The sequence below is a fragment of the Sceloporus occidentalis genome, unplaced genomic scaffold (genome assembly GCF_023333645.1).
Source record: "Sceloporus occidentalis isolate IW3139 unplaced genomic scaffold, rSceOcc1.0.p SCAF_20, whole genome shotgun sequence".
Taxonomy (NCBI): domain Eukaryota; kingdom Metazoa; phylum Chordata; class Lepidosauria; order Squamata; family Phrynosomatidae; genus Sceloporus; species Sceloporus occidentalis.
In genome coordinates this window covers 4,218,684-4,244,689 of record NW_028317000.1, presented here as the reverse complement: position 1 = coordinate 4,244,689, position 26,006 = coordinate 4,218,684, and the positions used below count along the sequence as shown (strand labels likewise).

General features: G+C 47.0%; 2 protein-coding genes across 3 annotated transcripts in view; one reads left to right on the top strand and one right to left on the bottom strand.

The window, feature by feature from the left end:
- Positions 1–26,006, top strand: part of SETDB1 (SET domain bifurcated histone lysine methyltransferase 1) — a 65,532-nt gene that overhangs the window by 13,524 nt on the left and 26,002 nt on the right. The window lies entirely within an intron of this gene.
- Positions 3,431–24,294, bottom strand: ARNT (aryl hydrocarbon receptor nuclear translocator). Of its 2 annotated transcripts, XM_089483325.1 has the most exons (22): positions 24,189–24,294; positions 19,926–20,031; positions 19,623–19,667; positions 18,988–19,032; positions 17,922–17,966; positions 16,365–16,578; positions 15,776–15,989; positions 15,337–15,436; positions 14,788–14,853; positions 14,235–14,320; positions 13,723–13,799; positions 12,690–12,824; positions 12,224–12,298; positions 11,276–11,427; positions 9,869–9,979; positions 9,330–9,405; positions 8,809–8,932; positions 8,425–8,524; positions 7,675–7,846; positions 6,827–6,989; positions 6,309–6,457; positions 3,431–5,436 (listed from the first exon to the last, which is right to left on the bottom strand). In XM_089483325.1, exons 1-22 carry the CDS (start codon positions 24,211–24,213, stop codon positions 5,347–5,349), a joined length of 2,370 nt encoding a protein of 789 aa, XP_089339451.1. In that variant the 5' UTR covers positions 24,214–24,294; the 3' UTR covers positions 3,431–5,346. The 2 variants fall into 2 exon arrangements, with proteins under 2 accessions (XP_089339451.1, XP_089339452.1); XM_089483326.1 differs by lacking the exon at positions 17,922–17,966.

Sequence of the window (26,006 nt, the reverse complement as noted above, 5' to 3'; positions counted from 1 at the left end):
GTTTTTACTAATATATTGTTGTTCCAGTTTGGAAGGGACATTCATCCCCTGCCATCCCACTTTGTCATCTGCTTTTGCACTGTCCCAGTTTCTCTTCCCACTTTCCCCCTTTATCTTCGGATGACTTTCATTGCTGCAAACCGAGTTCAAACTAAATCTTGCTCTTCCCAGGAGGCTCGGGCAAAAGCAAAGCACTGTAGCTTCTCCTCGCTTCTGGGTTCTTCCTCGATAACAATATTTGCCATCTTGATCACACTCTGATGTTGCTTGGCCACACGTAGGTCTCCGAGTTTTCATCTATGAAATGTTGGAGAGTATGTAAATCCATATGGGTGTGTGGTTTGAATGTTTGACATTGACTCTGGAGATTAGAGTTTGATTCCTTGCTCAGCCATGAAACCCACTGGATAAGTCATATGCTCTCAGCTTCAGAGGATTGCAATGTCAAGCCCCCCAAAAACAAATCAATCTTTCAATGAATGAACGTGTAAGTTGCGTCCAAATCATGTTATACCTATGCCTCGATCTCCCAAGATGAACATGGGCAAGGCAAGTGACAGAAATCCAGTTCCTTCCAGAACCGGAGAAGAGATGAGTCTGCTCCGATTCATCCTCCATGGCTTGGGATGTGTCACGTCGGCAGCTGTGAGTCTTCCTCTCTCTCAGTCATACGGACATTTCTCTCATCTCAGAAATCCCCTGTTATTCACAAGCACCAGCGTTGGCTTGTGAGGAATCGCCTTGAGCAAGTCAAAGCCAACCACTATTCAGTTGCCCCTCCAATTCTGCCCTTGAGAATCAGCATCGGGAGAAATAACTTCTTGGTGGTAAAAGCTGTTCAACAGTGAAAGATGCTCCCTCAGAGATTGGTGGAGTCTCCTTCTTTGGAGGTTTTTAAGCAGAAGATGGATGGCGATCTGTCAGAAGGGCTTTGATTGTCTATTCCTGAATGATGGAATGGGGTGGATGGCCCTTGGGGTCTCTTCCAACTCCATGATTCGATGATCCTTACACAACAACTTCACTGACTACTAATATGTTCTTTGTGGCTTCTGTGATTCACACAACTGGGTTATCCTGCACCTGCACAGCCTAGATGCAATAGGGAGCTTCGGCTAAAGGCTCTCCCATATGAACAGGCCTTCGACATCTGAGGATTTGAACTCTTGTTATTGATCCTTGGTCTTGAAACAGGCAATGGCATGGATGAATATGGAAGGGATGTCTGCTTTGGTCCCAACTGCAGCCAGTCTTTTTAAATCTAAGACCCTTATATAGGGCAGCTGGATGTGGACAGGGGAACTGCGACAATGCTTTAAATGCTATAACATGCTCCATAGGTGCAGTTGTGTGAGCCACAGACGACCACTGAAAGAACCAGTTACAAATATGCAATCTGGCCTTTCCTTGCACAATTCAAAATGCTGGCTAAAACCCTATACATGGCTTCAGTCCAGATTATGTGAAAACCTGCATCTATGACAGCCTGGCGTAGTGGTTTGAGCATTGGACTGTGACTCTGGAGACCAGGAAAGTCATGCGCTCTAGGTCTCAGAAAACCCTGTGACAGGTTTGCCTTACGGTCGCCCTAAGTCAGAAACGACAGGAAAGCATGCAATAACAAACCAGCTTTAGCTGGTCCTTGTTTCAATTTGTTGTAAAACATTTTGGCCGTGTAACATTAGAAAGGTGGGGCAAGGAAGGAGAACAACAATAGTATGATGCCCTGGAGCAAGCTTTGGCCTGCAGGGCTATTTTTGGAGCCCTCCATCACTCCAGACTTGAGAATGATCCATTTTGTTAAGGCTAGGATTTCTGGCCATGGAACAAGGGGAAAGGAGCAGATCAGAAGAAAGAGACAAAAACAAGGAAGTTTTAAGTGAAAACATGTGACCCAGTCATAAGATTTTTCTTCAGGACTAGGAATTTGCTAGCGAAGCTCTTTCAAAAAACCACAATTCCTGCCTGCTGGAAAGACGGAGGAAAATGCAAGCAGCTTAGACTGGACAGAAAGGCTGAAGCCATAAAGGGAATTGTGCCACCCATTAGATGTTGCTGGACACACCATTGGCGAGTCTGGCCCTCAGGGCTGCTGGGAGTTGCACTCCAAAAACAGCAGGGAGACCTCCCTTTTGCCCACTGGTGGGTTTCCCACACAGGAAAGAAAACCTGTAACTAGTCTGGGCCAGGATGGTATCATATTAAACAAGAAGCAAACAGCTCTGCTTTAGGACAAAACAAGCCTGCGGTGGAATCACACGGAAAATACGAAGCCAGTCATCTTAAAAACAGCCTCTCACGTGCCTTTTATTATTTTGGTACATTGGGAATGCAAACGATAAGAAGCATTTGCATGACTCCTGCTAATGGCTAGCAGATGTCCAATTCTTTCAGCTCTAGAGCCAGGGAAAGTTCATTTTGGGCGACTACATCTTCCAGAATCCCCCAGCCAGCAGGTTGACATGCTGGCAGGGGGTGATAGGCCCTATAGCTCATATTCACACCAACTGTGTTCGTGATGGACAGGCATACATCGGAGATCACATACTCTTCTGGATAGCCCTAGACCTGAGCAGTATAGGTCTGTCTGTGCAGCACATTTTGAATAGTGTTCAGAAACAGACTGGCAGCCAGTGTGTAAACAGAGTAAAAATGAACACATTTACAGTGGTCCCTCCACATTTGCTGGAGTTAGGGTCGACGGACCCCCTGTGAACATGGGGAAGCTACAAATAAAAAACACTATTCTTTTTACCTAAGAGAGCACCTCTCTAGGAATCTCCAGGTCCTCAAGTGCATGATCAACATCTGCCAGATGTTGATCACAGAATCATGGTGGAGGACCTAAAAATGCCCGGAGAAGTGTTGTCTAAGTTTTCTAGCACAACTCTGCAGCCAACCTCTGGCAGGGATTCCTAGAGAGAACATATTAATTAAACCCACAAATAATCAAATCTGCAAGTCGAAGCAGCAAATGCAGAGGGCTGACTGTATTTGGTGGTTATCAATCACCCAGAGCCCTTGCTTAAAGTAAGGGCTATACTTTGTAATGGTTTCTTCAATTCTGCTCCCCACTCTAGGATTTCCATTGATTATAGCAATGGGTCTTGCAAAAACTATGATGCGTTTTCTCCCGTCTTAATACCACTTCTCCTAAGGCAGCAAGCCTTTTGTGTGATTCAAGGTGATTCAGAGGGAGAAGCATCCATCCTAACATTTCAATGATCAAATTCACTAAACATATATTTAACTCTACACTTCTGCTCTTCCCACCTTTCTAAAGCTCTGGATAAAGCAGCTCCTGAGATGTAAGATGCCCTTGCCAACGTATGCCCACAATACACAATATTTTGTGTCTAAAAATGGATGCCACAAGCAGTATTCAGGAACAGACAGGCCGGTTTTCATTAAAACGACACAGGCTTGGTGCTTTTTACAAAAAAATGTATATAATTTATTTTGCATAATTGATTCTGCTTCCACGCGTCGCAGCAAGGGACCAAGGCCCAATCCAAAAGCATCGACAGACTTCCAAGATTTGCCCACCAAGATTTGTCGTGAAGACTAAAAACTTTGCCTTGATTTGTTTATAAGTTTAAAAAGTAGAAATTCTCAGGGTGCTGAGTTCTGCCATGTGATATATTAAAAAGGGCTTCCAAAGTGGCAGCGTCAACCTTTCAGGGGTCTGGAAATTTTGTACACTTTGGCAACAACAACTGAGTAGAGTCCCAGTCTCAGAGTAGAAAGGCGGGATATCAATAAAATGGTTGATTCGACGATTTCAGTTTTGCAAGAAAAAGAATCCCTGGAGTTAATCCTGACTAGAATATTCCAAGAATGCCTTCTTGGGAAAGATGGCATTGTGTTGGTTAAAAGATTAATATTCAACGCATTGTGGCTGGAACACAAGTTGGAAGGCTAATGGCAGAAGGGGTCTTCTCTACCTCTCTGACACAACTGCATTTCCCAAGAATTTGAGCTTCCCGTAACTGAACTCTCCCTCTGTGCATTTTCTATAGACTACACACTCTCAAAACAAGATTCCTGTTGGCTTATCATCCCCTTTAAAATGGTTTCCCCTTTGCAAGTCCCTCCCTAAAGAGGTTGAACAGGGTGCAGAGAGGTCTTCACACGTTGCACGAAAAATAAGAATGGACAAGACAAAGGCGAAGTAATCGGACCTGGCGCGCAAGGGAGATGGCGCCCGTCCGTTTCCCGTCCAATTGCAAAGAGAGAAAAATCTACATAAATTCAATGATTCTCTGCTGCGCTAAAGTCTTGCTTCACCGACGGCTTGAAAAATGTGCATTCCGTCCCCGTAAAGCGCAAACGAAGAGGAGTTTCAAAAATAGAATGAAGGAAGTATTCCTAACCAATGAGCTATACTTTAATTGCAGAGATATGTTATGGGGTCCCAATGGTCCTGTAAAGGGGGACTGTTAGAACCACGCTCCCCTGAAAAATCCAGAAGGCAAATGCCAGTCTCTTCTCCCTCGCTTGGGTTTCTACGGAACAAAGACAGGGGCAAGGTCTGCTTCTTTTCGCTGTGCCTCTCTCTCCAGACTGTTCCCAGAGGCTGCCCACACTGCACTGCTTTGGAAGCACACGGTTTTAGAAAGACACGTGGCAACCGAGCAGCAGCAAGGAACCAGCACCTGTCCGATCCAGGTGGAAAACAAGAAAGGGCGAACCAAGTGACCAGTCAGGCTGGTATTGCTGCTCTCTTCCGTAAATTTTTCACACTGCTTCTTGAGATGTGCAAGACTGGACGCACGAGTGGAAGCGTGTGTGTGTGGCAAAGATCTCTTCTACGCCTTCATGGACACAGACAGAATCAAACATTAAGGGTTGGCATCATTTGGCTACAAATTCTGCTCCGTCCCTCTGTGTGTATAAACAAGAATACAACATTTTTCTTAATATATATATGTGCATATATACATACACACATATGTATATATATATATATGTATATGTGTCTATAAAAGGTTATGGCATAGACGTGGAGGATTTTGTTTTAAAAAACAAACCACCTGCTGAGCTTTAAAAAAAATATCCCTGATGATCATTCCCTTGAGATTCTGTTTGCGATCTGGCGAGATCTGCTCATCCCCATCTGGTTTCGGCTTGTGTCTGACACTCTCCAAAACAAAGGTCCAGCGAGATGGAAGGACTGGCGGCATTGCTGGAGAGTCTGCCCATATATAAGCCGCGTACAAGCCCAGCCTCCATTGGCCAAGCCGGGCTGAGCAATTTGGCTTTCCCACGGGAGGAAGACTTTTGAGAGTCTTTGAAAGGAGTCCGAGAGAATGAAGGAAGGAGAGACGGATGGAACCAACGCCGTTCTTATTCCGAAAAGGGAGGGAACATGTTTAACTCGGGGAATTCTTCATTGTTGTAGTTCGCTCCTTGGTCTCCCAGCATGGATAACATATCCTAGTTGATAACAACAACAACAACAAAGTTTGGTTTTTTAAAATGGACATTCCAGACAAAATAATCCATTTAATAGTCTAGGATTTTGATTAAACACAATCTTTTGTTCTCTGATAAGGTGGGGAACTTCTTGGAAGCTGGTGGCCCATTTCTGACCCGTCCCCTTACCCCAATACTGTTAAAAAATACCTTCCTTTTCAGCTGTGTAAGAGCCACGATGGTGACCAGAAGTGAGATACAATCTCATTTCTGGTTGCTGTTTTGGTGAATTGAAAATGGGAGATATTTTCAGGGGGTAGGATGGGGGTTCTGGGTGGGTGTCTTTATGCGTTTTGGTGCATTAACTCTTTTCAATCTGTCTTTTAAAAAAATTGGAGGGTGTCAAAAAAAGCTATTTTGCCCCCCGTTTTTTGGCACTGCTGAGTTGGTTAAGGTCCTTTAGGCGAGACTATTTAAAAAATAACAATAGGAACTCAAATTATGGTTCACATCTTGTTTTAAGAAAGGCTCCTCCTGTGTCTAAAATGGCTTGGAGGGGGCAAAAACTTGGGGCATTGGAGCCATGTTTTGCCAACTGTTTCTAAAAATACATTTGCAGACACAGGGAGCCTCAAGAGGGATCTCGGGTGGCCATGCTGTCCCAAGAGGCTCTGTTTCCAAGGTTCTCTGTGTCTCCAAAAATACTCTGGAGACTGCTTTAAAACTCTTCAGAAGGAAATACTGAAACCTTGTTCTTGAGGCTAAAGGCACTGTTGTGGTGAAAACAGGCTGGCGTCCAAAGCAGACTTAAAGCCAGGTCAGTCTTGAGATAGGCCTTGGAACCAGCCAGCTTGGGAAGGGGAAGGCTATCAAAGAGGTGAGGTGAACTTTACCGGGAAGACTTCTGGCTGGTTTGGCTGCTGCTGGACGTGAGACTCTCCGGGGCTCTGTCCGTGGTGTTGGTTCTGCCACTGAGGCCAAACGCCAACGCTTTCTGCCGTCCGCGTCTGGAACTGCGCCGGGGTCTGCCCGCTCTCTCCTGCTGATGTGGAACAAACTGAATGGTTAAAGGTCTGGTGAGATGGCTTCCTGCCATTTTGCTGCACCGTTGCACTACTCCTCTCCCTCATCGGCTTGCTTTGTGAACAGAAGAGCCCCACTTAAGCGGCTACAGGGACCAGATCCAAGGGTTACCTTTCCTAGTCAACCATCAACACACTTTCTCAATCATTAGCAGGCAATCACAGCATAAACTTTGCTCCGGCCGATTGTCTTTACATTCTGAAGAATCCCCAATCTACCATATGTTGATCAGAGTTGTGTTGGAGGACCTAGAGATTCCTAGAGATGCATTCTCTCGGGTAAAAGAAAAATAGCATTTGTGTTTGTTATTTATATTCAGAAAACTTACTGAAGGTGGCGTTCCGACTGGCGAGGCTTGAGTAGGCCGTCGACCCACCGGGTGACGCTGTGGAACCAGGGGTCGACATGGGGCTGAAGGAAGACGGAGTGGACTGGAAGCTGCCCATGGCAAAAGACGGAGCCCGGGTCTTGATGGCCTGAGAAGCTACTTGCTAAAAAAAAGTAAGAGATGGATTTAAGAGTAGCAAAACTAAGAAAGAACAATATTTGAGGTGGAATAGGGGGGCAACATACACTGTTGTGGTAACGGAAGAAAAAATGGGGGAAAAGTGGATCCATGCTCGGTTCCGGATTATTCAAGAACCTCATGGAGTGTGTGATAGCAAAGACCCTTCTTGCTATATGGATCCCTTGGAGAGCTTTTGTTACAACTCAGAGCAGATAACTGTCAACTAGATCCATCTCCTACTAACTGAAGGCCTCCATATGCATCAGACTAGAAGTCCCAGAATCCCCCCTGGCAGCCCAAAACACCTGGAAGATACTAGGCTGGGGGAAAACTGAGCTGGATGGACAAATAATTTAAATTGGGATAAGCCATCTTTCTAATTTTCCTTCACCAGGACCACTTCCAGGTGCAGAAATAGCAGGTGGCCTCTCTAGACTTTTGAAACAGTTTGCAAGGCCTCCCTGTCCTATTTAACATCAAAAAAATGCCTGTTTTTCAGAATCAAAAAATAGACTTGTTTGGGGCTATTTTTCTCTGCAATCCCTGTGGCCATAAAAGTGGCCCTCAGACCTATCACCATTGGCCATCCCTGTTTCAGGGGCAGGCAGCGGTGTGGAAGGAACCACCAGGAAAAGATACAAAAGAATAAAAACGGAAGACAAAATTACTTGAGCTGTGAAAGACGGCCGCGTCCCCGAAGCCCAGGTGGTTCCTGAGACCTGTTCAGGGTTCGAGTGGCGAGAGATCTGGGCCAGGATTTGTCCCGCTGAAGCGGAGTGCGGCGATGGCTGCTGCGGCTGCTGCTGGATAACATTTGACGGAGGCACCATGGCACTGCTCCTGGAAGAGGAGACAAGACAACTTCACCCAACTTAGTTCATCTGGAACTAAAAACATCTTTTGGTGAAAATAGACTGCTGCTTAGGTGTTGCATGCCAGGCGGTGAAGGTTTCAACACTGGGGTTGCAACTTTTGCCAGTTTGAAAGTTGCACAAGCCAAGTTACAGAGCAGGAAAAAATCCAGCTGACTGAAGCTGCACCCTTTGCCAGTCTGAAAACTGCTCAGCTATTTCATGGCCCTTGACATCTGATGGGAATTGGAAAAATCAAGATTTACCCTGTGGTTATTATTACATATTGATTTGTATCCTGCTTTCCCCCCAAAATTGGGACTTGGAATGGTTCATACAAGACTGTGGGCTGAAGAGTGTTTTTCTAAAGGATGGCAATGGATTGTTTTTTTTTAAAATGAAGTATCCCTCCTCCAAATCAACTGTAGTCAATGTTCTAGTTCTCTGCCGCATCAGAAGTGCTGATGCTTCATGATACACACAAACCCAGGGCTAGCTAGTATAGGAGAAAAGAATCACCACCCAACAGACTAGGACAAAACACTCCTGAGGTTTTTGGGGAATCACCTGAAATTCTCAGCAGGTCGGGAAGGGACAAAAGCGTTTCCCTGGGAGAAAAGAGACTGGTTGGCAGGCACGGCACTGGAAGACATGGCTTTTGGCTGGTCTGCAAAAGACAAATATGGACAAGCATGAGGTTAAGTGACACAGCAGTGAGAGAACTGCACACAACATTCAGTAACTGTGGGCAGAAGCAAAGAGCTGGCTTTGTCTGAAAAACAGAAAAGATCTCCCGAAGGCTCAGGTGTGGAAAAGGGGCAGTTGCCTTATAGTGGATCATGCTGTTTGGCTATCCAGTCCCTTTTTGTTTTGCTGCTCGCTTCTTCAAAGATGTCCAGGGAAATCCACAATGCCTTCTTCCCAGGCACTCAGCCCACACCTCATTCTTACCTGTGCTAATGCTGCTGTAAATTTCACTAAAACGGGGGTCTCGCTCCTGGCCGAAGAGGGCCTCGGTCTTCTCCAGAGGTTTGCTGTGGTCCGGGCCACTGGGGGCCACTGACTGAACAGCAGCCTGGAAAGGGAAGAATCAGAGGGTTGCAAATCCCAGAGAGTTTCATCTTCCGACAAGACCAGGCTCTGTCAATGGCAAGTACAGTCGGCCGTCACCTTCACGCCTGCTTTGCCAAAGAGTTTCCTGGGACAGCTGGCTGAGTACTGCTGGGAAACCAGGATGTTGGGCTGGAGGGGAGCATAGCTCATTTTCCTATACATCTTAGCTGGACTAGTGAGACCACCTAAATGCCTTCTGAACTTTAAGTCATATTTACTGGACTGTATCTCCCAGTGCTCCTTGACAGTGCCTAGGCTCGATGAGGCTGCTGGGACTGGCAGTCCTGGAGGGCTGGGTGATTCCTACCCAATAGAAAAGAGCAAATGGGTTGGCAAGACTGTAATCCTTCCCAGTTTACCTGCGTGTGGTCGTAACTGGCTAGCGCCTCCCTTCCTGGGACCACGTCCAGGTCTGCCGGCTGCGTCGTCTGTTGCCTGAAACACAACCCATCAGTTAGAGAAAAGCAGCCAGTTCTCACTTTTTGTACTTCAGAGCTGACAGGAGATGCATAAACTGAGTCCGCTCAGACTTGGCTCCCTAAGGGGATTGTTGTCCAACACTGGCAATCCAGCTTAGAGAAAATTCCTGCAGAAAAGGGATGGGCAACTGTTGGGAGCTAGGGGCTACTCGTCCTCTGGGAGAACCTGGGTCACTCTTACCTTTCAAAAAATCCCCCCAACTAGTACCCTACTTCAGGTTTTCTGTTTAAAAGACCTCTCTTGGGCTGGACGTTTATACTTGGTGGGCTCTCCTGCTTTGGAGGCCTTTAAGCCGAGGTTGGATTTCTGCATGGCAGAGGATTAGACAAGATGAGCCCTGGGGGTCCCTTCCAAAACTACAATTCCATGGCTGGAGGAAGCATTTTGGGGGAGAAGGAAACAAGAGGTTGTCTCTCACCTGGCTGACAGTTGCGTCGGACCCAGCTCCAAAGGCAAGCTGACGTTAGGGCCCAGTTGTGGCCTCTGCATTGGGTTGGACAAGGCAGGACGGGACTCCTGGCTGGCATTCCTAGAGGGCCAATGGAGAGGAATGGGGGAAGAAAGGCTGATAAGAGGGAGCCAATCCCAGTGTGGTCAGCCAGCCCAAACCAGTAACAGGAGTGATTGTGTCAAAGTCCCAGAAGGAGAGGGGAAGACAGCCCAAATACAAGTCAAAGAAAGCTACTCTCTTCCCTTGAACCCTTGCTTTGTTATGAACACTTCTCTTTCATAAGGACTAGTGGGAACATCCATTTCCTTATTTAACAGCCTCTCCAGACTGAGCTATTTGGCTTTGCTTTTATCTAAGCAGAGTTAACAGTCCAAATGGCCTATTCACAGCCTGAGAAAGCTTTCACAGGACACGTTAACCCGGAAAACAATCATGGCTTCCCTTAACACAAGGAACAAGGGAATTTGAATTCCACGAGACGTGTCTGAGCAAACGCAAAAGTTCCAGCCACAACTTTTGAGTCACCACAAGACTTTTGGCAGCTCGTCTTGTGAGATGTCTCCTCACGGACGCAGAGCTCTTGTGTCTCACTTTGAATCGTCAGCGTCTGTTTGCCCTTGGCTGTGAAGAGTCCTGCCCAGTGGAGGCAGGACCCCTTTCTCTAAGGAAAGGCTCGGTTGATGGTGTGGAATTAAAAATTCAACCTGGTTCTGAATTGTATGCTAAACCGAGATTCCCCCTTTGAAGCTGGTTTATGGAAATGGGATGGATGTGGACGTGTGATCTTTAAGAGGAGAGAAAATGAATAAACCTACTAGGGACAAGCTTCATGGGATTTTCTCAGTCCCTGAGCTGATAAGCAAGAGACTGGGTAGGGAAACAGAGTCAAGGCTATGGTGAAGTTGGTTTAAAGTGAGTCTGGGAGTATCCCTGATTCTGATATTGGGGTGCAGAAGCAAAGATCATGCTGGCTTTTTAGCTTTTTCTTTAGCTACTTATCCTACAGCTCCATTCACAAGGGACACCCACACTCTGCAATGAACAACAGGGGCAAGACAGTGCTACAGCTTCTGCTCTGCTGGCTAGAGAGGAGATACCTTCCCTGGCACACCTACACTAAAATGTTTACAAGCCTTCAATGGCATCCCAGAACTGGGAACAAGGGATGCAGAGACTTAATGGAACAGACCGTTCGTTTGGATACTCTTTTGGTTACTTTTGGCTGAGTTTTAAAGACCGTTTTCAACCAGAGGCATATTTTGCTTGTAAAAACCTGAGGCTGGGGATGGGAGAAGTAAAGGGTAAGGAAGGCGATAAGCCCTCCTTTCAGGGGAGGGAAAGAGCAGGCAGGCCATCACGGCTCTGAGTACGTACTTCACGTTGGTGTTGGTACAGATGATGTACTCGATCTCATCAGAGTACGGATTCTGGAAGGTGAAGGAGCTAGTTCGCATCCAGAGCCATTCTCGGTTCTTGGACCGGAAACGGAACATGACAGACAGAACCTGGCCTTTTAACTTTACCACCTGGAAAAACGGTTTTCACGTAGTCAATGGTGGTGGAAAAAAGAGGGAACCCAGGGGTGCCTCCCCAATAGTTTGAAGAAACCATACATTTCTTTTACTCGTTTATTAGATTTATATCCTGCTTCACTACCAATGTGGCACTCATAGTAATACTAAAGATGTTCACAATCCAGGAAAAAAGGAAGATTTCCTTTTTCCCCCCCGAAGCCATTTTTCTTTCTGGAAAATTGGGGGAAAGTGGTTATGGAATAGTCTCTTTTTGAATAAAGTATTTAAGAAAAGCTATTTTCCCCAATAATCCACATGGCTTCCAAATTTCCAGAAATTTGACATCTCTAGGTAACACTCAGTGCTTTAAGGATGAAGGAAGACAAATAGGACCTTAGGGAAATCCATGCACCCTGCAACCCTGTCTCCACCTGATCTTTACAAATACCTTTCCTCAGGTTTCTATAAACACAATACAGTGCCTAACAGAAGCTGCTCTGTCTTAAGTCTGAGTTACATCTCCTTTCCTTTTGTCTTTCAAAATCTTCCATTACTGGAGCATCTGTGTTTCCCAGTGGGGATTTCTAGTTACATTTCCTACATGTGGATTTAAGGTAGTAATGGTTATGGGGGTGTGGAATGCGGCGGTGTGAACCCCTCAAGGGCTAAAACCCCTCCTGAAAGGCTTAGCATTCTGCTCCTGGCCTGGGAAATAAAATCAAAGAGGCTGGAAAGCACATCGGTTTGAGGAGATCATAAGGTGATTATGAGAAGAGAGGGAGAAGCATTTGCCATATGATGGGTTTACCTGCTGGAAACTGTCCTTCAAAAGTTGCTGGTCCTCAGGATGGCAGAACTCGACAATGTCTTTCCCTAGGAGCTCCTGGTACAGAAGAGATGCAAATACCAATGTTGGCTTGGGTATGACACATCCCACCCTCCACTTTCCTTTAACTTATAGGTGGGTGACTTCTAGTTCCAGATATCTTTGGTTTGCAGCATCCAACGTCACTGGCTCTATGACACAGGGCTGCTGGGAACTGAGGTCTGGCAACTTCTGGAGGGCCACATATAGCCCACCCTGCCTTAAGTCCCCACAACCTGTTTATGACCTTGGTCAGTCTGACCGTAAACAGAGCTGCTTCCTTTGCATCCCATTCCTCAATACGGGTCTTGAATTCTTGAGCCCCAAATTTAACGTCAGATCCCTCCCCTCCTCCATCTTGGTCTTCAAGTGAGACCGTTTTTGAAAGAGGACTCCACTCGCTTCCCACCTGGGGCTGGTAGCCGACAGTAGCCACGCAGCGGTGGTCGACAAAGGTGAAGAGCCCGTCAGTGTTGTGGCGGGAGATGAACTCGGTTGGCTGACAGACGGTGTTCATGTCGGCACAGCTGGGAGAGCTGGTGACCTGCAAGGCAGAGAAACGGCAAATTAGGAAAGGATCCTGGTCAGTTTAGGAGAGTGGACCACCAGGGAAATGTCTGTTTCCATTAAAAAAAAAACACTGACCCAAATGTCTTCCTTGTTCAGCCTTCTGTTAGGCAGGAATTGTAGCTTAGGGGACCTGAGAACTGTTTTTAAGGTGCGTGGATCTGCCCTTACAACATTGGCAGGCATGTTGTTACATTAATTTTGCCTCGTTGGAGGTACTTGCAGGAGGAAAGCAAATTCATTTTCCCATCCATTGTCAGTCAAGCAACCTTAAATATGAAGACTCATATATGCACAATATGAATTTAAAAATATCCTCCATGTGTTCAGTGTCACTAAGTATGCCCAGGGCAGATTTTGCAAGCCACCTTTCTTATACCTGGGAAGGATCCACGACAATCACTGTCTTAGTCAACAATACTCCTGGTCAACCATTTCTGAGGAAATTAAACAACATTGGAGTTTGATGTTCATTTAGCCCAATCCTTGGGGAAGTGCGGAGACTCAAGCCCCTCACTCCATTTCAGGGTGATGGAGCCAGAGCATAGAACAGTTCTTTCTTCTGAAAGACCATTCCCAGAATTCCCAAGCCATTTTGCCCTGTCCTAGCAGCTGGCAGAGGAAGGAAAAGTGAGAAGCATCGAGCGATGTTCAAAACCTTACAACTGAAACCAACCTGAGGAAACAGCCACACGCTGAACACATTGGGTTGCTTGACTGCAGCACCTCATGGCAATGGAAGCCTTGCCAAAGCCAGTTTTCAGTGCTCATGGATGGATTCCTAAGCTAACTGTGGTGTTCAGTGGTGACTGCACTGTGTAGCCTCATGGCTTAGTTATGCGGTTTCCAAGCTGGAGCAAATGCCCTACCCCTACCTGCAGTCTGCCAATGGCCACCAGGCAAAACTTGCTCCCCTGTCCAGCATCTGGGTCATCATCTGGCAGCGAAACCCCTGGGACAAAAGAAAAAGGAGTTCAACGTGGACCAGAGCCATGCTGTTTTCACCCTGGCCACCCTGGATGCTAACCAAGAAATCATCACAATAATGATGGCAATGGCGAGGATGAGGATTCGGAAGGCTTTCTCCATCAGCATTACTGCTGAGCACAAAAGGAGCTGCACACTTTCTCCATCCCTTTATTTCTCTCTCTTTGGTGGCAGGCTCATGGCACACTGTTTTTTTAAAAAGACAATCCTGTAGCCTGACTCTAAACCAAGCCAGGTAATCAGGCAAGGTCACTATGAATCCCATCCATCTAGCAAGAGGGATGCAGTGGAAGCATCTCCAGACTGTGAAGGATCAGGAGTGGGATCCCTATGGACCACAGAGCAGGGGCCAAATGGATGCTCACTCCATGTGCCTTATTTCCGAAAAGAGAGCCCTCACCTGCGGGTGGCCAAGCCTTTATGTAGCCTGTACAGTGCACCACAACGAAATGGGGTTCACCCTCCTTCACAGCACCCAGTCCATTCCTAGGGGGGAAAAGAACGAGAGATTGAGAGAGACAGATTTGTTGCTATGGCTGTTTCAACTGGGCATTTTTAAAAGAAACCCAGAGAATGAGCACTGGAACTTTCCACTAAATAAATCTGGATTCCAGGGGTGGAAAAAAAACCCTGCCGTTTACACAAGTGTGATTGTACATAACTGTTTGCAGAGTCCTCCCTTTTTGTCAAGGTTTGCTATATGGCTCCTTAATGTGTGGACAGCTACACTGGAGGTGCTGATCAATGGAGGGCCAGCTTCTACAGGCCAGCATTGTTTTTAAAAACACACTTAAGTATTCAGATGCAAGTAAATTTTAAAGGCTAACAGGCATAATTTTGTATGACCAAAGTCTTAAGATATAGAAAGGAAAACTCGCTCTCTGTCACAATTTTTTTACTATCCCCCACCTATATTCCCCTTTATTTCTAACCCTTCACTCCTTCCCTCATACCTGCACCTGTTCCTTATGAAGCTGAGGCGGTTCATGGAGACAGGATCGACTGCAGCGGTGCCACACCTATGGAGAAGGAAAGTCTATCAATTGTGTTTTTTGAACCCAGGAAGACACAAAAAGCCAGCATGGTACAGTGGTTTGAATGTTGGACTAGGACTTTGAAAACCAGCGTTTGGATGCCTGCTCAGCTATGGAAACCCACTGGGCCACCCTCTCTCAGCCTCCTCTGACCCAAACTTGCCAAGAAGACCCCTTGACAGGAGCTTGGCCTTAGGGTGCCACAAGACAAAAACAACTTAAGTTGGTTTTAAAATAAAAGCCTGTCTTCAAGTCCTTTCCAGCTTATGACAGCCCTAAGATGGGGCTTTCTGGACAAGATTTGTTTGCTTTTGCCTTCCTTTGAGCTACCAGAAGTCCAGAGAGCACATCAATGGCTCCATGCAGGCATTATGCACAGTCAAGGTCCTTGCCAATCAGGATTTCCATTCCAAACTATAGTTTGAGTTTGCAGGTACGATTAGGACCAGTTGTCTGCCTTGTCTTTACCTCATGCGGCATATGAAGGACCTCCGAGAACCCATGCACATCCTCATAGATTGCTGGCCTTCCTTCTTGACGGTTCCTGTCTTTAAATCAAGGATGCGACCTAAGGAACAGAGGAAGACCCAGCCCCAAAAATGTTAGGACACCTCTGCTGATGTTGCCCAGCTTCCAAAATGTTCCCTGATACCATGAGGGCTAGTGCCTTGCTTTGCAGTCAAAAGAAGAAGTGAAGTAACCCCCACTGGCAGGGATTTCAGGGAGCTGAAGCTTAAAACGGTAGGAAGACCAGAGTTTGAGTTTGTGCTTAAGGTTCTTCAGGATGCCAGAACAAGGGTGCCATTTTTCCTCCCATCCCCTTCTTCAAGGAAGCGAGTCTAACTTAAAAATGAAGAGAACAACACCAAGAGAAATCAGCCCGCTTTGCAAAGGCAGAGGAGCTCACCGCTGAGTGCGTTCTCTGAAGTGGAGAGCTGTTCCCGCAACTTCTCCACATCGTCGGGGTGGACTTGCTCATAAAGAGTGCTGCCAAACCACTCTGACTGGGGCTGGTTCAGGACGGGCGTCACCGAGTCGGAAACGTAGACCACCCGCCCTGTCTCACAGGACACAATGAACAGAAACCCATCAGCGGCTTCCAGGATCAAATGTTTGAGCTCCTAAAACAATGGGGAGGAGATAGGCTGTTAAACTGCTTCTGGCTGTAAAATACCTTCACCTTCCATGTGCACCAAAGTGTCTCTCTGTATGCCTGCCTGCAGAATTCAAAGATATAGCCATGTTAGTCTGTAGAATCAGTATGTACAGTGTCTTGTAGCACCTTTGAGACCAACAGAAAGAAAGAAGTTGGCAGCATGAGGTTTTGTAGACTGAAGTCTCCTTCCTTGGATGCATTTGCCTCAAATACTATGCCTGCTTGGAAATACTGCTATTCTCTGGAAAAGAATCACTCTGACCCTCTTCCTCATCTGCCCTTATGAGGGACTAAAAGCTTCCAGTGTGCCAACAGGATATGAGCTTGCTAAATTTTTCACCTGGTCGGTGAGGAAGGACGGCTTGTAGGTGCCATCGGTGGAAGTGTTGCCAGTGCCGCGGAGGGACTTCATGTGTGAGACGGCCATGCGGAGGATGGTGAGCTTGTCTGGCTTGCGGGCCAAGGCGCTGCAGGTGGGCACCATGTCCGAGAGCTCCGTGATGTAGGCGGTCATCTTGTTCCTCCTCCGGCGCTCGATCTCGCTGTGGTTCTCTCTGTGGGGGAGAAGGTGAAAGAAAAGACAGAATGGTATGGGTTTCGAAAGAGATCTGGGACAATGATGCTTGAACTGCGAACGACAACAAAGAAAAACTGGAAAGCAGGTGGCGCTAGGGACGGAAGCAAGGCAGAGGAAGCATTACAGCTTAGAAAATGCTCATGCCAAGCATGCAGGAGGAGAAAAGGAGCACCAGGAGAGTTTGGAGAAAAGAGTTCAAACTTCTATTTGAAAAAACAGCCTTGTTGGATTCACACAGAAGGTCTCTGTGACGCAGCCCTTGGAAAAGCTGCTTTTTTGGACTACAATTCCTACCTGAGGGGATTATGGGAGTCATAGTCCAACAAAAAAAAAAGAGGACATTTTCCAAGGTCCTAGAAGGAGGCTAGACTTTCATTTCCAACAGTGGGCAGCAATATGATGTCACTTCCCACTGCCATTTTGAGAGAGTCTGCAGAGGAACACGGAGGTATTTGGGCTTGTGACGGGGGAACATGTGGCCGGTGGAAAGATCAGGAGAGGAAGGATTGTCTCTTGGCCCTCCCAAACCCCTGGGTCATAGTCTAAGATAAGTCTGAGGTACAGGAAGCGTGGAATGGGAGATGCACCTGGGTGGATGACAAAATGGAGAAAGAAAAGCATGTATTAAGAATGGTAAAAACTTGAAAAAAAAGGTTAGGCTTCTCCATCTGTGCAACTTTTTGGAAAGATTCGAGCTCTTGGGCAAAGCCACATTGGTGACACATTTGCTGGATTCTTCTCAACAGCAAGCGGTTAGACTGTCATGCGGAGGGATCAAGATGGCTTCATGCAGTTGCAACCCAGCAGGAGAAATGCAACAACTCAGCTCCGTCCAAAACCGGGTGCATGCAGGGCAATTAGTGGTCTCTATGGCATTGCCCCAGGAATGAAGCTATTGATCACAAGGAGGAAAGAGGTCTTAGAAATGGGGGTTTGAGGAGGACACAGGAAAGAAAGCCTCCTTAGTAGGTGCTCCCAAAGGTGCATCTACATTGAAGAAATACTGCACTGAAGAAATAATGTGTTTGTACGCTGGTTTCCTTATCAACAAAATTACATACATTCCCTCTACCGTCCCTACTATTCTTTCCCTGCTAGCCATCCGTCCCTTTCTTCTGCGAAAACAATGCCTATTCATTCAAACAATGCCTGACTTCTGTTAGTCTCTGTCCACTTTTTCAGTCCTCCATTATTGAGGAGGGGAAAACAGGGAAGGTTGGAGAGACGATCAAGAGCGGGGAGCAGAAGAGGAGGTGCTGGTGGTGAACAAACTCTGCTTTGCCATGCTTTTCTTAAAAAACAAATTCTCCGTTCTCCTACCTGGCCAGTCTTTCCTTATCCGCTGAACTCTGTTCATCATCAGACCTAAAAATAAAATCGGTGAGCTAAGCTAAAAATTGGGGGGACAGGGAGGAGATAATGGAACTAACGGAGAAGGAAAAAGAGCAGGCAGGAAGGATGTGCTGGGAAGCCCAGTTTTGGGGGCTATTCTGTATACAGAGGCAAGAGGAGAGACGTTTGGCTTTTGCTCTGTTGGGCCCTTAAACTGGGGGTTGCTTACAAACTGTGTGAAGAAAAAAAGGAAGGCGGTGATGGCGGTGGGAAGGAGATAGAGGTTGACCAAGAAGCAGAGAAAGTGACCGATGGTGAGCGTCGAGTGAGACAGACGGCGCCATGGGTAGAGAAAGAGATGGGCCAAGGGGCATGGCGGTTGCTTCTTTTCCACTGAGGCACTCCAGAATTTAGCCTTGGATCCTGGGGAGAATCAGCTTTTTGCAGCCTCTCAGGAAAAAGAGCAAAGGCGGTCCAGCACAGTGCGCTTATTGTGACGGCGCAGCAAATGGTGCCCCCATGCCACCAACCCAAATTGAGGGACCCTCGTGCTTGGTTCACAAAGCCCTTGCGGTTCTGCCTCAGTTTCCCAACAGCTGCCTGCCTTCTCTCTCTCCGTTAACCAGCATTTCCCATTAAGCTGCTGGGCCTCCTCCTAAACCATGTCTTTCACTTCTACCTCAGTTTCCCCAACAAGTTTTACCTTTCCTCTCTTGCCTCTTTCCTTCCTCCTGCCTTCTCTCTCTTTCCCTGGCAAGACGCTCTGGGCTTTGCTATTTTAAAAACGTGGACTAACAAAAAGCAATTATTTAAACAGAGTTTAACTGGAATTAACTCAGCTTTAGTAAGCCAGAAAAACCCAAACCAAACAACACCGGTTTCCTGGAATCTCTATGCCTCTCAGACAAAGCCTTCGATGTTGTTGTTTTGAAGGTTTTCTCTAGGAGTGGGAAAGGAAACAGAGTAGGTGCTAGAACCAGAGCATCCCTCAAACCTTGTGTGAATGGCAGATATTTTCACCAGAGAGTCTGGCTTTGGAGTGCAAAAAACTTACCTTGCAAACCGCTCTTTGTCATTCGGGAGTTGGTCATCGTCACACCTAAGGAAGTAATTGGGGAGAGGATATGTGAAGAAATAGCTGTAACTTTTCCCCAAAGTTATGGGTAAACTGAACATACAACCTAGCCTACAAAATGGAGAGGATAAAAATAGAGCAGCGTGGCAAGGAATGGCATGCGTAAAACCACTGATTTCTGTAAGAAAGTGTCTGAAAGCCACTTGTTGATCTTCAGCACGATGTGAGAAGTTTCCGCAGAGGGAGCATTTCAAATGGACCTTTTCAGTGCAATAGTGAATCAGGGATCACAGACTAGATGCAGTCATTTTCTAAGCATCCTTATGAAGGAAGATAGCCTACCAGACTATAGGTGAAGCAACACTTGCTAAAGTGAACGCAATGCTTCCTGAGCTGACTACACAGCCAATCCTAACTAAGAACCAAATAATTTCTTGGTCCTGGCCCAACAATACTTGACAATCTGTCAGAACTGCCTCTCCCTCCCGTTCTAGATCTGGATGGCCATTTCTGTGGAATTTCTCCCTTTCTGGGACCTTTCTCCCTTTCCTATACCTGCTCCAGATAGGCCCCAAAGTCTTCCCAACCTCTTCACCAACGGAAGCCCAGCTCACCTGAGAAATTTGCTGTTCCCTTCACCATCGTCGTCAAAATCGAGCCTGAGGAACAACAGCAGCAGGAACAATGGTTACCCCAAGCACCTCATCCCCTCTGTCAACCCACATCAAACTCTACACTTGGAAAACTGGAAGCGGAACAAAGGCATGGCAGGGTCAAGAAATTGAGGTCTGCTTGACTGCTGAACCTGGGATGCGAGGCGGACTGGTTGTTCCCTGGCATACCTGGTCCAACCCAGAGAAAGCTCACTGGATGTCTCCTATTCTAAAACTGCCCCCACGCCTTGACTGCCATCTTACCCTGTCCTCCGTTTGTTTGTTCTCTGGACTATGCTCCCTCCAGAATGGGTGCCTGTCCCAGACGTCCCAGACGAGGAACCCAAAGCAGGGACATCAGATGCCATTTCTGGAAAGAGAGGAGACAAAAGACAAGGGGAAATGGTCAAAATGTGTTTGTAGGACACACAAACTCTGTTTTCCCCCCACTACCATTAAACCACACTAAAGCTATTTATGATGTTTTAGATATGCATTGAAGCGGCTTTTAACTAGTGTTATTTAAACAGCATGGTGACTTGCGATTTAGTTTTTGTAGTAATGTGTTTTTAGCTGCACTGTGTCTTGGACCCGTTTATTATTTGTTTCCCTGTTGCTCAATAGCTTTCCCTTTCCAAGACCAAAGTGCAACAGCTTTGGTTTAGTCATCTTGGCTTCCAGGGAGAATTCTGGCTCAATTTGCTCTGGGACCCATTTATATGTCTTTTTAGCCGTCCACAGTATCCACAGAACTCTTCTCCAGCACATCTCACAAGAGACTATTCTCTTCCTATCCACTTTCTTCGCTGTCCAGCTTTCACAAGCATACACAGAAATGGGAAATATGGACGGCGTGGGCTTTCCTAACTTTAGTATTCAGTGCTGTATCTTTGCACTTCAGGAACTTTGCCATTCCAAGTAATGTAGCCTTCCTCTTGCCTTCTAATTCACCAAATATAATGGTCTTTTCCAATGATCCATGGTGTCTCATTATATGCTCAAATATTCTCCTTGGTTACTTTGGCTTCTAGTGAAAGTTCAGACTTGCTTTGCTTTTGAACCCATTTATTTGTCTTACTGGACAACCATGACATCCGCAGAACTCTTCCACAGCACAATATTTTCAATGAGTTGAATTTCTTGACTGGGGATAATACTATGGCATGCATGGTCCCTGCCCCTATATTCAGAGAAACAACTTTATACTTGAGGATCTCGTCTCGTTCCTTCATAGCTGCCTTTCAAAGTCTTAGACGTCTTCCAATTCTTTTGACTACAGTCTGCATTTTGATAAAGCCTCCAAAGCCAAACCTGAAAAGCAGAAGATTCGCCCTTGTCCCAAAACTCTGGCCCCTCTGGTACAGCAATAAAATGCACTACAAGCAAGACATGTTTGAGACTCTGGTTGCTCACGGAAAAATATCCACCAAGATAATTTAAAACCCTACTTCAGGGCTTTTGGAGAGCCCCACTCCCAGTTTAATTAATACCACAAGACTGTAAAATGCCATGGAACAAGCTATAAACTATCCGAAGAGCTCTCAGGGGGTTTTTCTTCCACCCTCCTCCTCTCTTTCTTTTTAAAAGAGCAAATGCAACCACATCCAATACAAAGCCTGAAGAGAGTATCTGGAAGAGAAAGGAAAGCAGGATGGGGCGGGAACACTGTTGATGCAATGTAATACAAAGGTCTGTTTCTTGTAGCGTTTATGGGTTGGAAATCAATTTTCAATTGTGGGGCGGGGAGACTTACATCATCGCAAAGTGGTTTTTTGGCAGGAAAACGCAGAAGTGATGCTCTGTCTGTTAAAACTTAAAGGCACAAAAACCACGCACAGGGGCACCTGTTGACCTCGCGGCAATAAAATACACAGGCCCCAGGACAATTTGTTGGGCTTAAGACTAGGCCATTTTCCCTCTTGCAGCACCTTCCTTTCGCTGGATGGAAGTAGCATCAGCACCAGTCTGGGGGTCGCCCCTGCCCCATTTATCTACCCACCCAGATCCCCCAAAGGCTGGATCTGCTTTCTAATAGAATCAGCAGTGAATAGAAAACCATTTCCAGTTCTATGGATTCTCAGTTTTCTGAATATTATCATTTTTTAAGTGTCCGACTCCAGAAATGGCCCCCAGAAAGCCACATGTGGGCCGCCTGCTTGTTCTTTGCCAGAAGCAGCTTTCAGAGAAAGGAGTTTTCCAGTCCTACCTGAATCACAGAGTTGGAAGAGACCACAAGGACCATCCAGTCCAACCCCATTCTGCCATGCAGGAACTCTCCGTCAAAGCATGCCTGACAGATGGCCATCCAGCCTCTGTTTAAAAACCTCCAAGGAAGGAGACTCCACCACTCTGTGAGGGAGCATCTTCCACTGTCGAACAGCCCTTACTCTCAGCTAATGTTGAGGTGGAATCTCTTTTCCTGGAGCTTGAATCCATTGCTCCATGTCCTGTTCTCTGGAGCAGCAGAAAACAAGCTTGCTCCCTCCTCGATATGACACCCCTTCAAGTATTTAAACAGGGCTATCGTATCACCCCTTAACCATCTCTTCTCCAGGATAAACATCCCCATCTCCCTAGGTCTCTCCCCATAAGTCATGCTTTCCAGGCCCTCCTCTGGACACACTCCAGCGTCTCCTTTTTGAACTGCGCTGCACGGCAATGTCAACTTTGCAAACCTACTGGGCTGGGTTTAGCCAAGGCGCCAGGGACTGAGAAGGGAACCTTCCTTCCGCAAGCTATGGCTCTTCCCCAATTAATGTGTCTGAGCCAAAGCGTTAGGACGCAAGGGAGACCAGAGCGTATGAGGAAAGAAGCAGCGGGCTTCCTTCTACCGACTGCTCCATGGTACTAGTGCTACTAAGCTAAATGAAGGTTTCTGAAAGGAAGCTTGAGGGAAACCAAGAGATGGTACCCGCATGAAGGGGCCGAGGGCAAAGTACTCAACAAAAACTACCAGCTCTTGCACGCCGCTGTTTTGCAACTGGGCCTTGCTGGCTTACTACGGGTTCTGTTTAAAACAAATGAAATCAAAAAGCAGCTTCTCCAAGCCTGACAGCTGCCCAGCCCTGTTTTACAACGCTGTTGAAAAAGCAAACTGCCAGTTCTTCAAGGAAGCCAAAGCCTTCAAATCTGCAAGACCTGAGGCAGGGCTCTTGGCCATAAATTCCTTGATAGCATTAGATGAAGACTTACCGGGAAATGACAAAAGCTATTCCATTATTATAAATATGACCACCGCTGGATGTTTCCAAGCCTTCGCTAGGACTGAAACATCACAGTTGAATCTTTCCCTTCCTCTCGCCTTGCATTCTGGATCTATAAATAAATCTGACAGTATCAACAAGACAGCAAACACACTCTGTCCAACACAACAAACGACAAATTACAGCAAGTAACTTCCTAACCGTACTTCCTTTCGCCTTCTGACTCCAAAGCCGCCCCACTTTTCTTCCTCATGCCCCCCGAAAAGAGAAACCTCGCCCCACCAAATGCAAGCCCAGGCTATTTCAACACCTTTCATTTTGCGTGTCGGTTTTCCCTGTCGTCCTGCGCCGTGTTGCAACGCTTCCCTTTCGCCGCTTTTCCTGGCATTACACATTTGCTTATCTTTCGCTGGTTTCAAATGTTCACCATGTTTTTCTCTCTGCCTCGTTTTAATCGGGTTCTCTCTTTCCAGAAACACTTTAAACAAGTAACTCAATAAATAGCTTAACTCTTCCTTTGCTTTCCCCACATTTCATCCTTGCGCAGACGCTCCCCTCAGATCCCTAACATTGCCCCGCTCTTCTTCTTCTTCTCCTCCCTCCTTTCTGCCTTGCTGCAAACCCCAAACCCATCCTCCCCAGACCCATTCCCACCCCAATAAATGCCTTTCACACCCCTCTCCCCACTTTCATTGTCACTCTCCCCCCCCCAGATTCCCTACAAACTGAGCCTCCTCCCTCAAAAGCACCAAGCAACCCAACCCAGGCAGCCCCAGCCCCCCAAGTCTATTTCCCCACAACCCCCTAGGGCTGGTCCCATAACCCCAAGCCTTCCACCTCATACACTGCCTCGTTGTTTCCCCCTCATTCTGCCTTCCCAAGACCCCAGACTCATGCCCATCCCAATGCATCTCCATCCCCACTCTCACTGTCTCCCCCAAAGTCCCCCCAAATTCCCTACAAGCTCAGCCCCCTCCCCAAAAAGGACCAAGCAACCCAACCCAGGGAGCCCCAGCCTCCCACCCCTAGACCCATTTCTCCCCCAATCACCCCCAATGCCCATTCTGCCTTGCCCCAACCCCAAGCCCCTCACCCCCAGACCCAAAACCACCCTAGTAATAAACTGATATCCCTCCACTCCCATTCTTCTCCCCAAAGGTCACTCCCCCCAAGTTCCCCACAAGCTGAGCCCCCTCCCCAAAAAGCACCAAGCAACCCAAACTAGCTAGCCCCAGACCCATTTCTCCCACAATCCCCTGGGGCTGCCCCCATTCCCCTCCTTTTGACCCCTTTCAGCCATAGATCAAGACTAGGCCCAACGCACCCTGGCTGGCAGTAGTGGTTGCCATGGCGACGCAGGGAAGGAGGAGGACAGAGCCCCCCCCGCCCCTCCAATTCAGCCTCTCGCCAAGCGGAGCTTCCAAGATGGCGGCTGCTGAAGCTTTCGGGCGAGCCCACCGAGGGGGCGGGGACAAAGAGGCGACTGGGTGGAATCGAGTGTTCCTATTGGTGCACTACGGCCGAGGGGCGTGGATTACGCGGAACGGGGCGTGGCGCAAGCGAGGGGACGCTCTAGACGGCCGAGAAGAAGGGGGCGGTGTGGGGTGACGTCAGAGGTGTCACCGACCAACGTCCGTTTAAAGGGCCAGGAGGGAGGGAGTGACGTCACGGCTTGGGTTTCATTAAGGAGAGTGTCGCGCCGGCGTGACGTCACGGGCATGGGTGGCTTTGATTCCCCAATAACTCTCCCAAGGTCTCTTCTCCAATGCCAATCAATCAATCAAGTAAGATGCCAGGGCTTCCTCCCTCGTCCTCTGTCCAGCTGTAAGGCTTTCTAGCAGCATTGGCATCCATGGAGGAGGGAGAGAGGGACATTGGGAAAGAGTCACTGTCTGAAGCAATGAAGGCCCTTCTGGGAGCCTCCTCTTATTTCTCCTGGGAACCCAGAGGCATAAGTCCACCAGTTTAGAGTAGCCTTGCTCTTGAATGTTTTCCAAATAATAATAATAGTAATAAACCATTCACCTTTTAAATGATTATAATGATGCTCCACGTGCAAAGAGGGAGGCCACGCCCCTCGGGAACAGGCAGCCAATGGGAGCGGAGGAAGGTCCAGATAAAGGGAAGGAGGCCATAAATAGAATTGTTGATTGACTGATATTTTTAACCACTAACAAGAAGAAGAGTGTAATTCAGGGCTAGTATTTTATAACACACATCATGTTTTGTATTACATTTTTTAATGTTGTAATCCTGCTTCAATCCCTGGGAGAATATAAATAAATATTATTATTACTGTATTATTATTATTATCAAACCTTGCGAGAGGTTTGCCTTAGGTTCAGAAAGTACTTGAAGGCACACAGCAGCAGCAGCAGCAAATCACAGAATCATAGATTCAAGTGATAAAGATGAGGATGAGGATGCTGCAACATGCGCTCTCTGCCAAAATTTTTGGAAAGACGAAGTGTGGCCAAGGGATTATTTTCAGTGAAGCTCTATGGGAAAACCTTCAAAGGGGCTTGGAAAGCCCAATAGGTCAAGGGCTGGGCCTTTTCCCCATCGATAGATGAAATTTGGGGGGCAGTTTCTAGGGGGGTAAGTCAAGATCCAGAGGACCACAGGCCCCTAACTGTGGCGGGTAGATTTAAATTCAACATTTTACTTATGCTCAAGCCACAGGGCTGGAGGGCAGGGTATGAATAACATAAATAAATAAAATTGTAGAATCCTAGAGTTGGAAGAGACCCCAAGGGTCATCCCGGCCAATCCCCTTCTGCCATGCAGGAACTCTCAATCAAAGCATCCCCATTGACAGATGGCCATCCAGCCTCCATTTGAAGACCTCTAAGGAAGGAGACTCCACTACACTCTGAGGGAGTTTGTTCCACTTTCGAACAGCTCTTACTCTCAGGACATTCCTCCTAATGTTGAGATGGAATCTCTTCTCCTATAGCTTGTATCCATTGCTCTATATCCTATTCTCTGGAGCAGCAGAAAACAAGCTTGCTCCCTCCTCAACATGACATCCCTTCAAGTATTTAAACAGGGCTCCCATATCACCCCTTAACCTTCTCTTCTCCAGGCTAAACATCCCCAGCTCCCTAAGTCATTCCTCAAAGGGCTTCATGGTTTCCAGATC

What these genes read in the sequence shown, in the direction of transcription:
- ARNT (XM_089483325.1), bottom strand. Translation starts at nt 24,213, where the DNA reads ATGGCAACCACTACTGCCAGCCAGG. An exon ending in AAAGGCTTGGCCACCCGCAG is followed by an intron (nt 13,800 to 14,234) that starts GTGAGGGCTCTC and finishes CTTTTGTCCCAG; the next exon opens with GGGTTTCGCTGCCAGATGAT. An exon ending in CTGTCGGCTACCAGCCCCAG is followed by an intron (nt 12,299 to 12,689) that starts GTGGGAAGCGAG and finishes CTTCTGTACCAG; the next exon opens with GAGCTCCTAGGGAAAGACAT.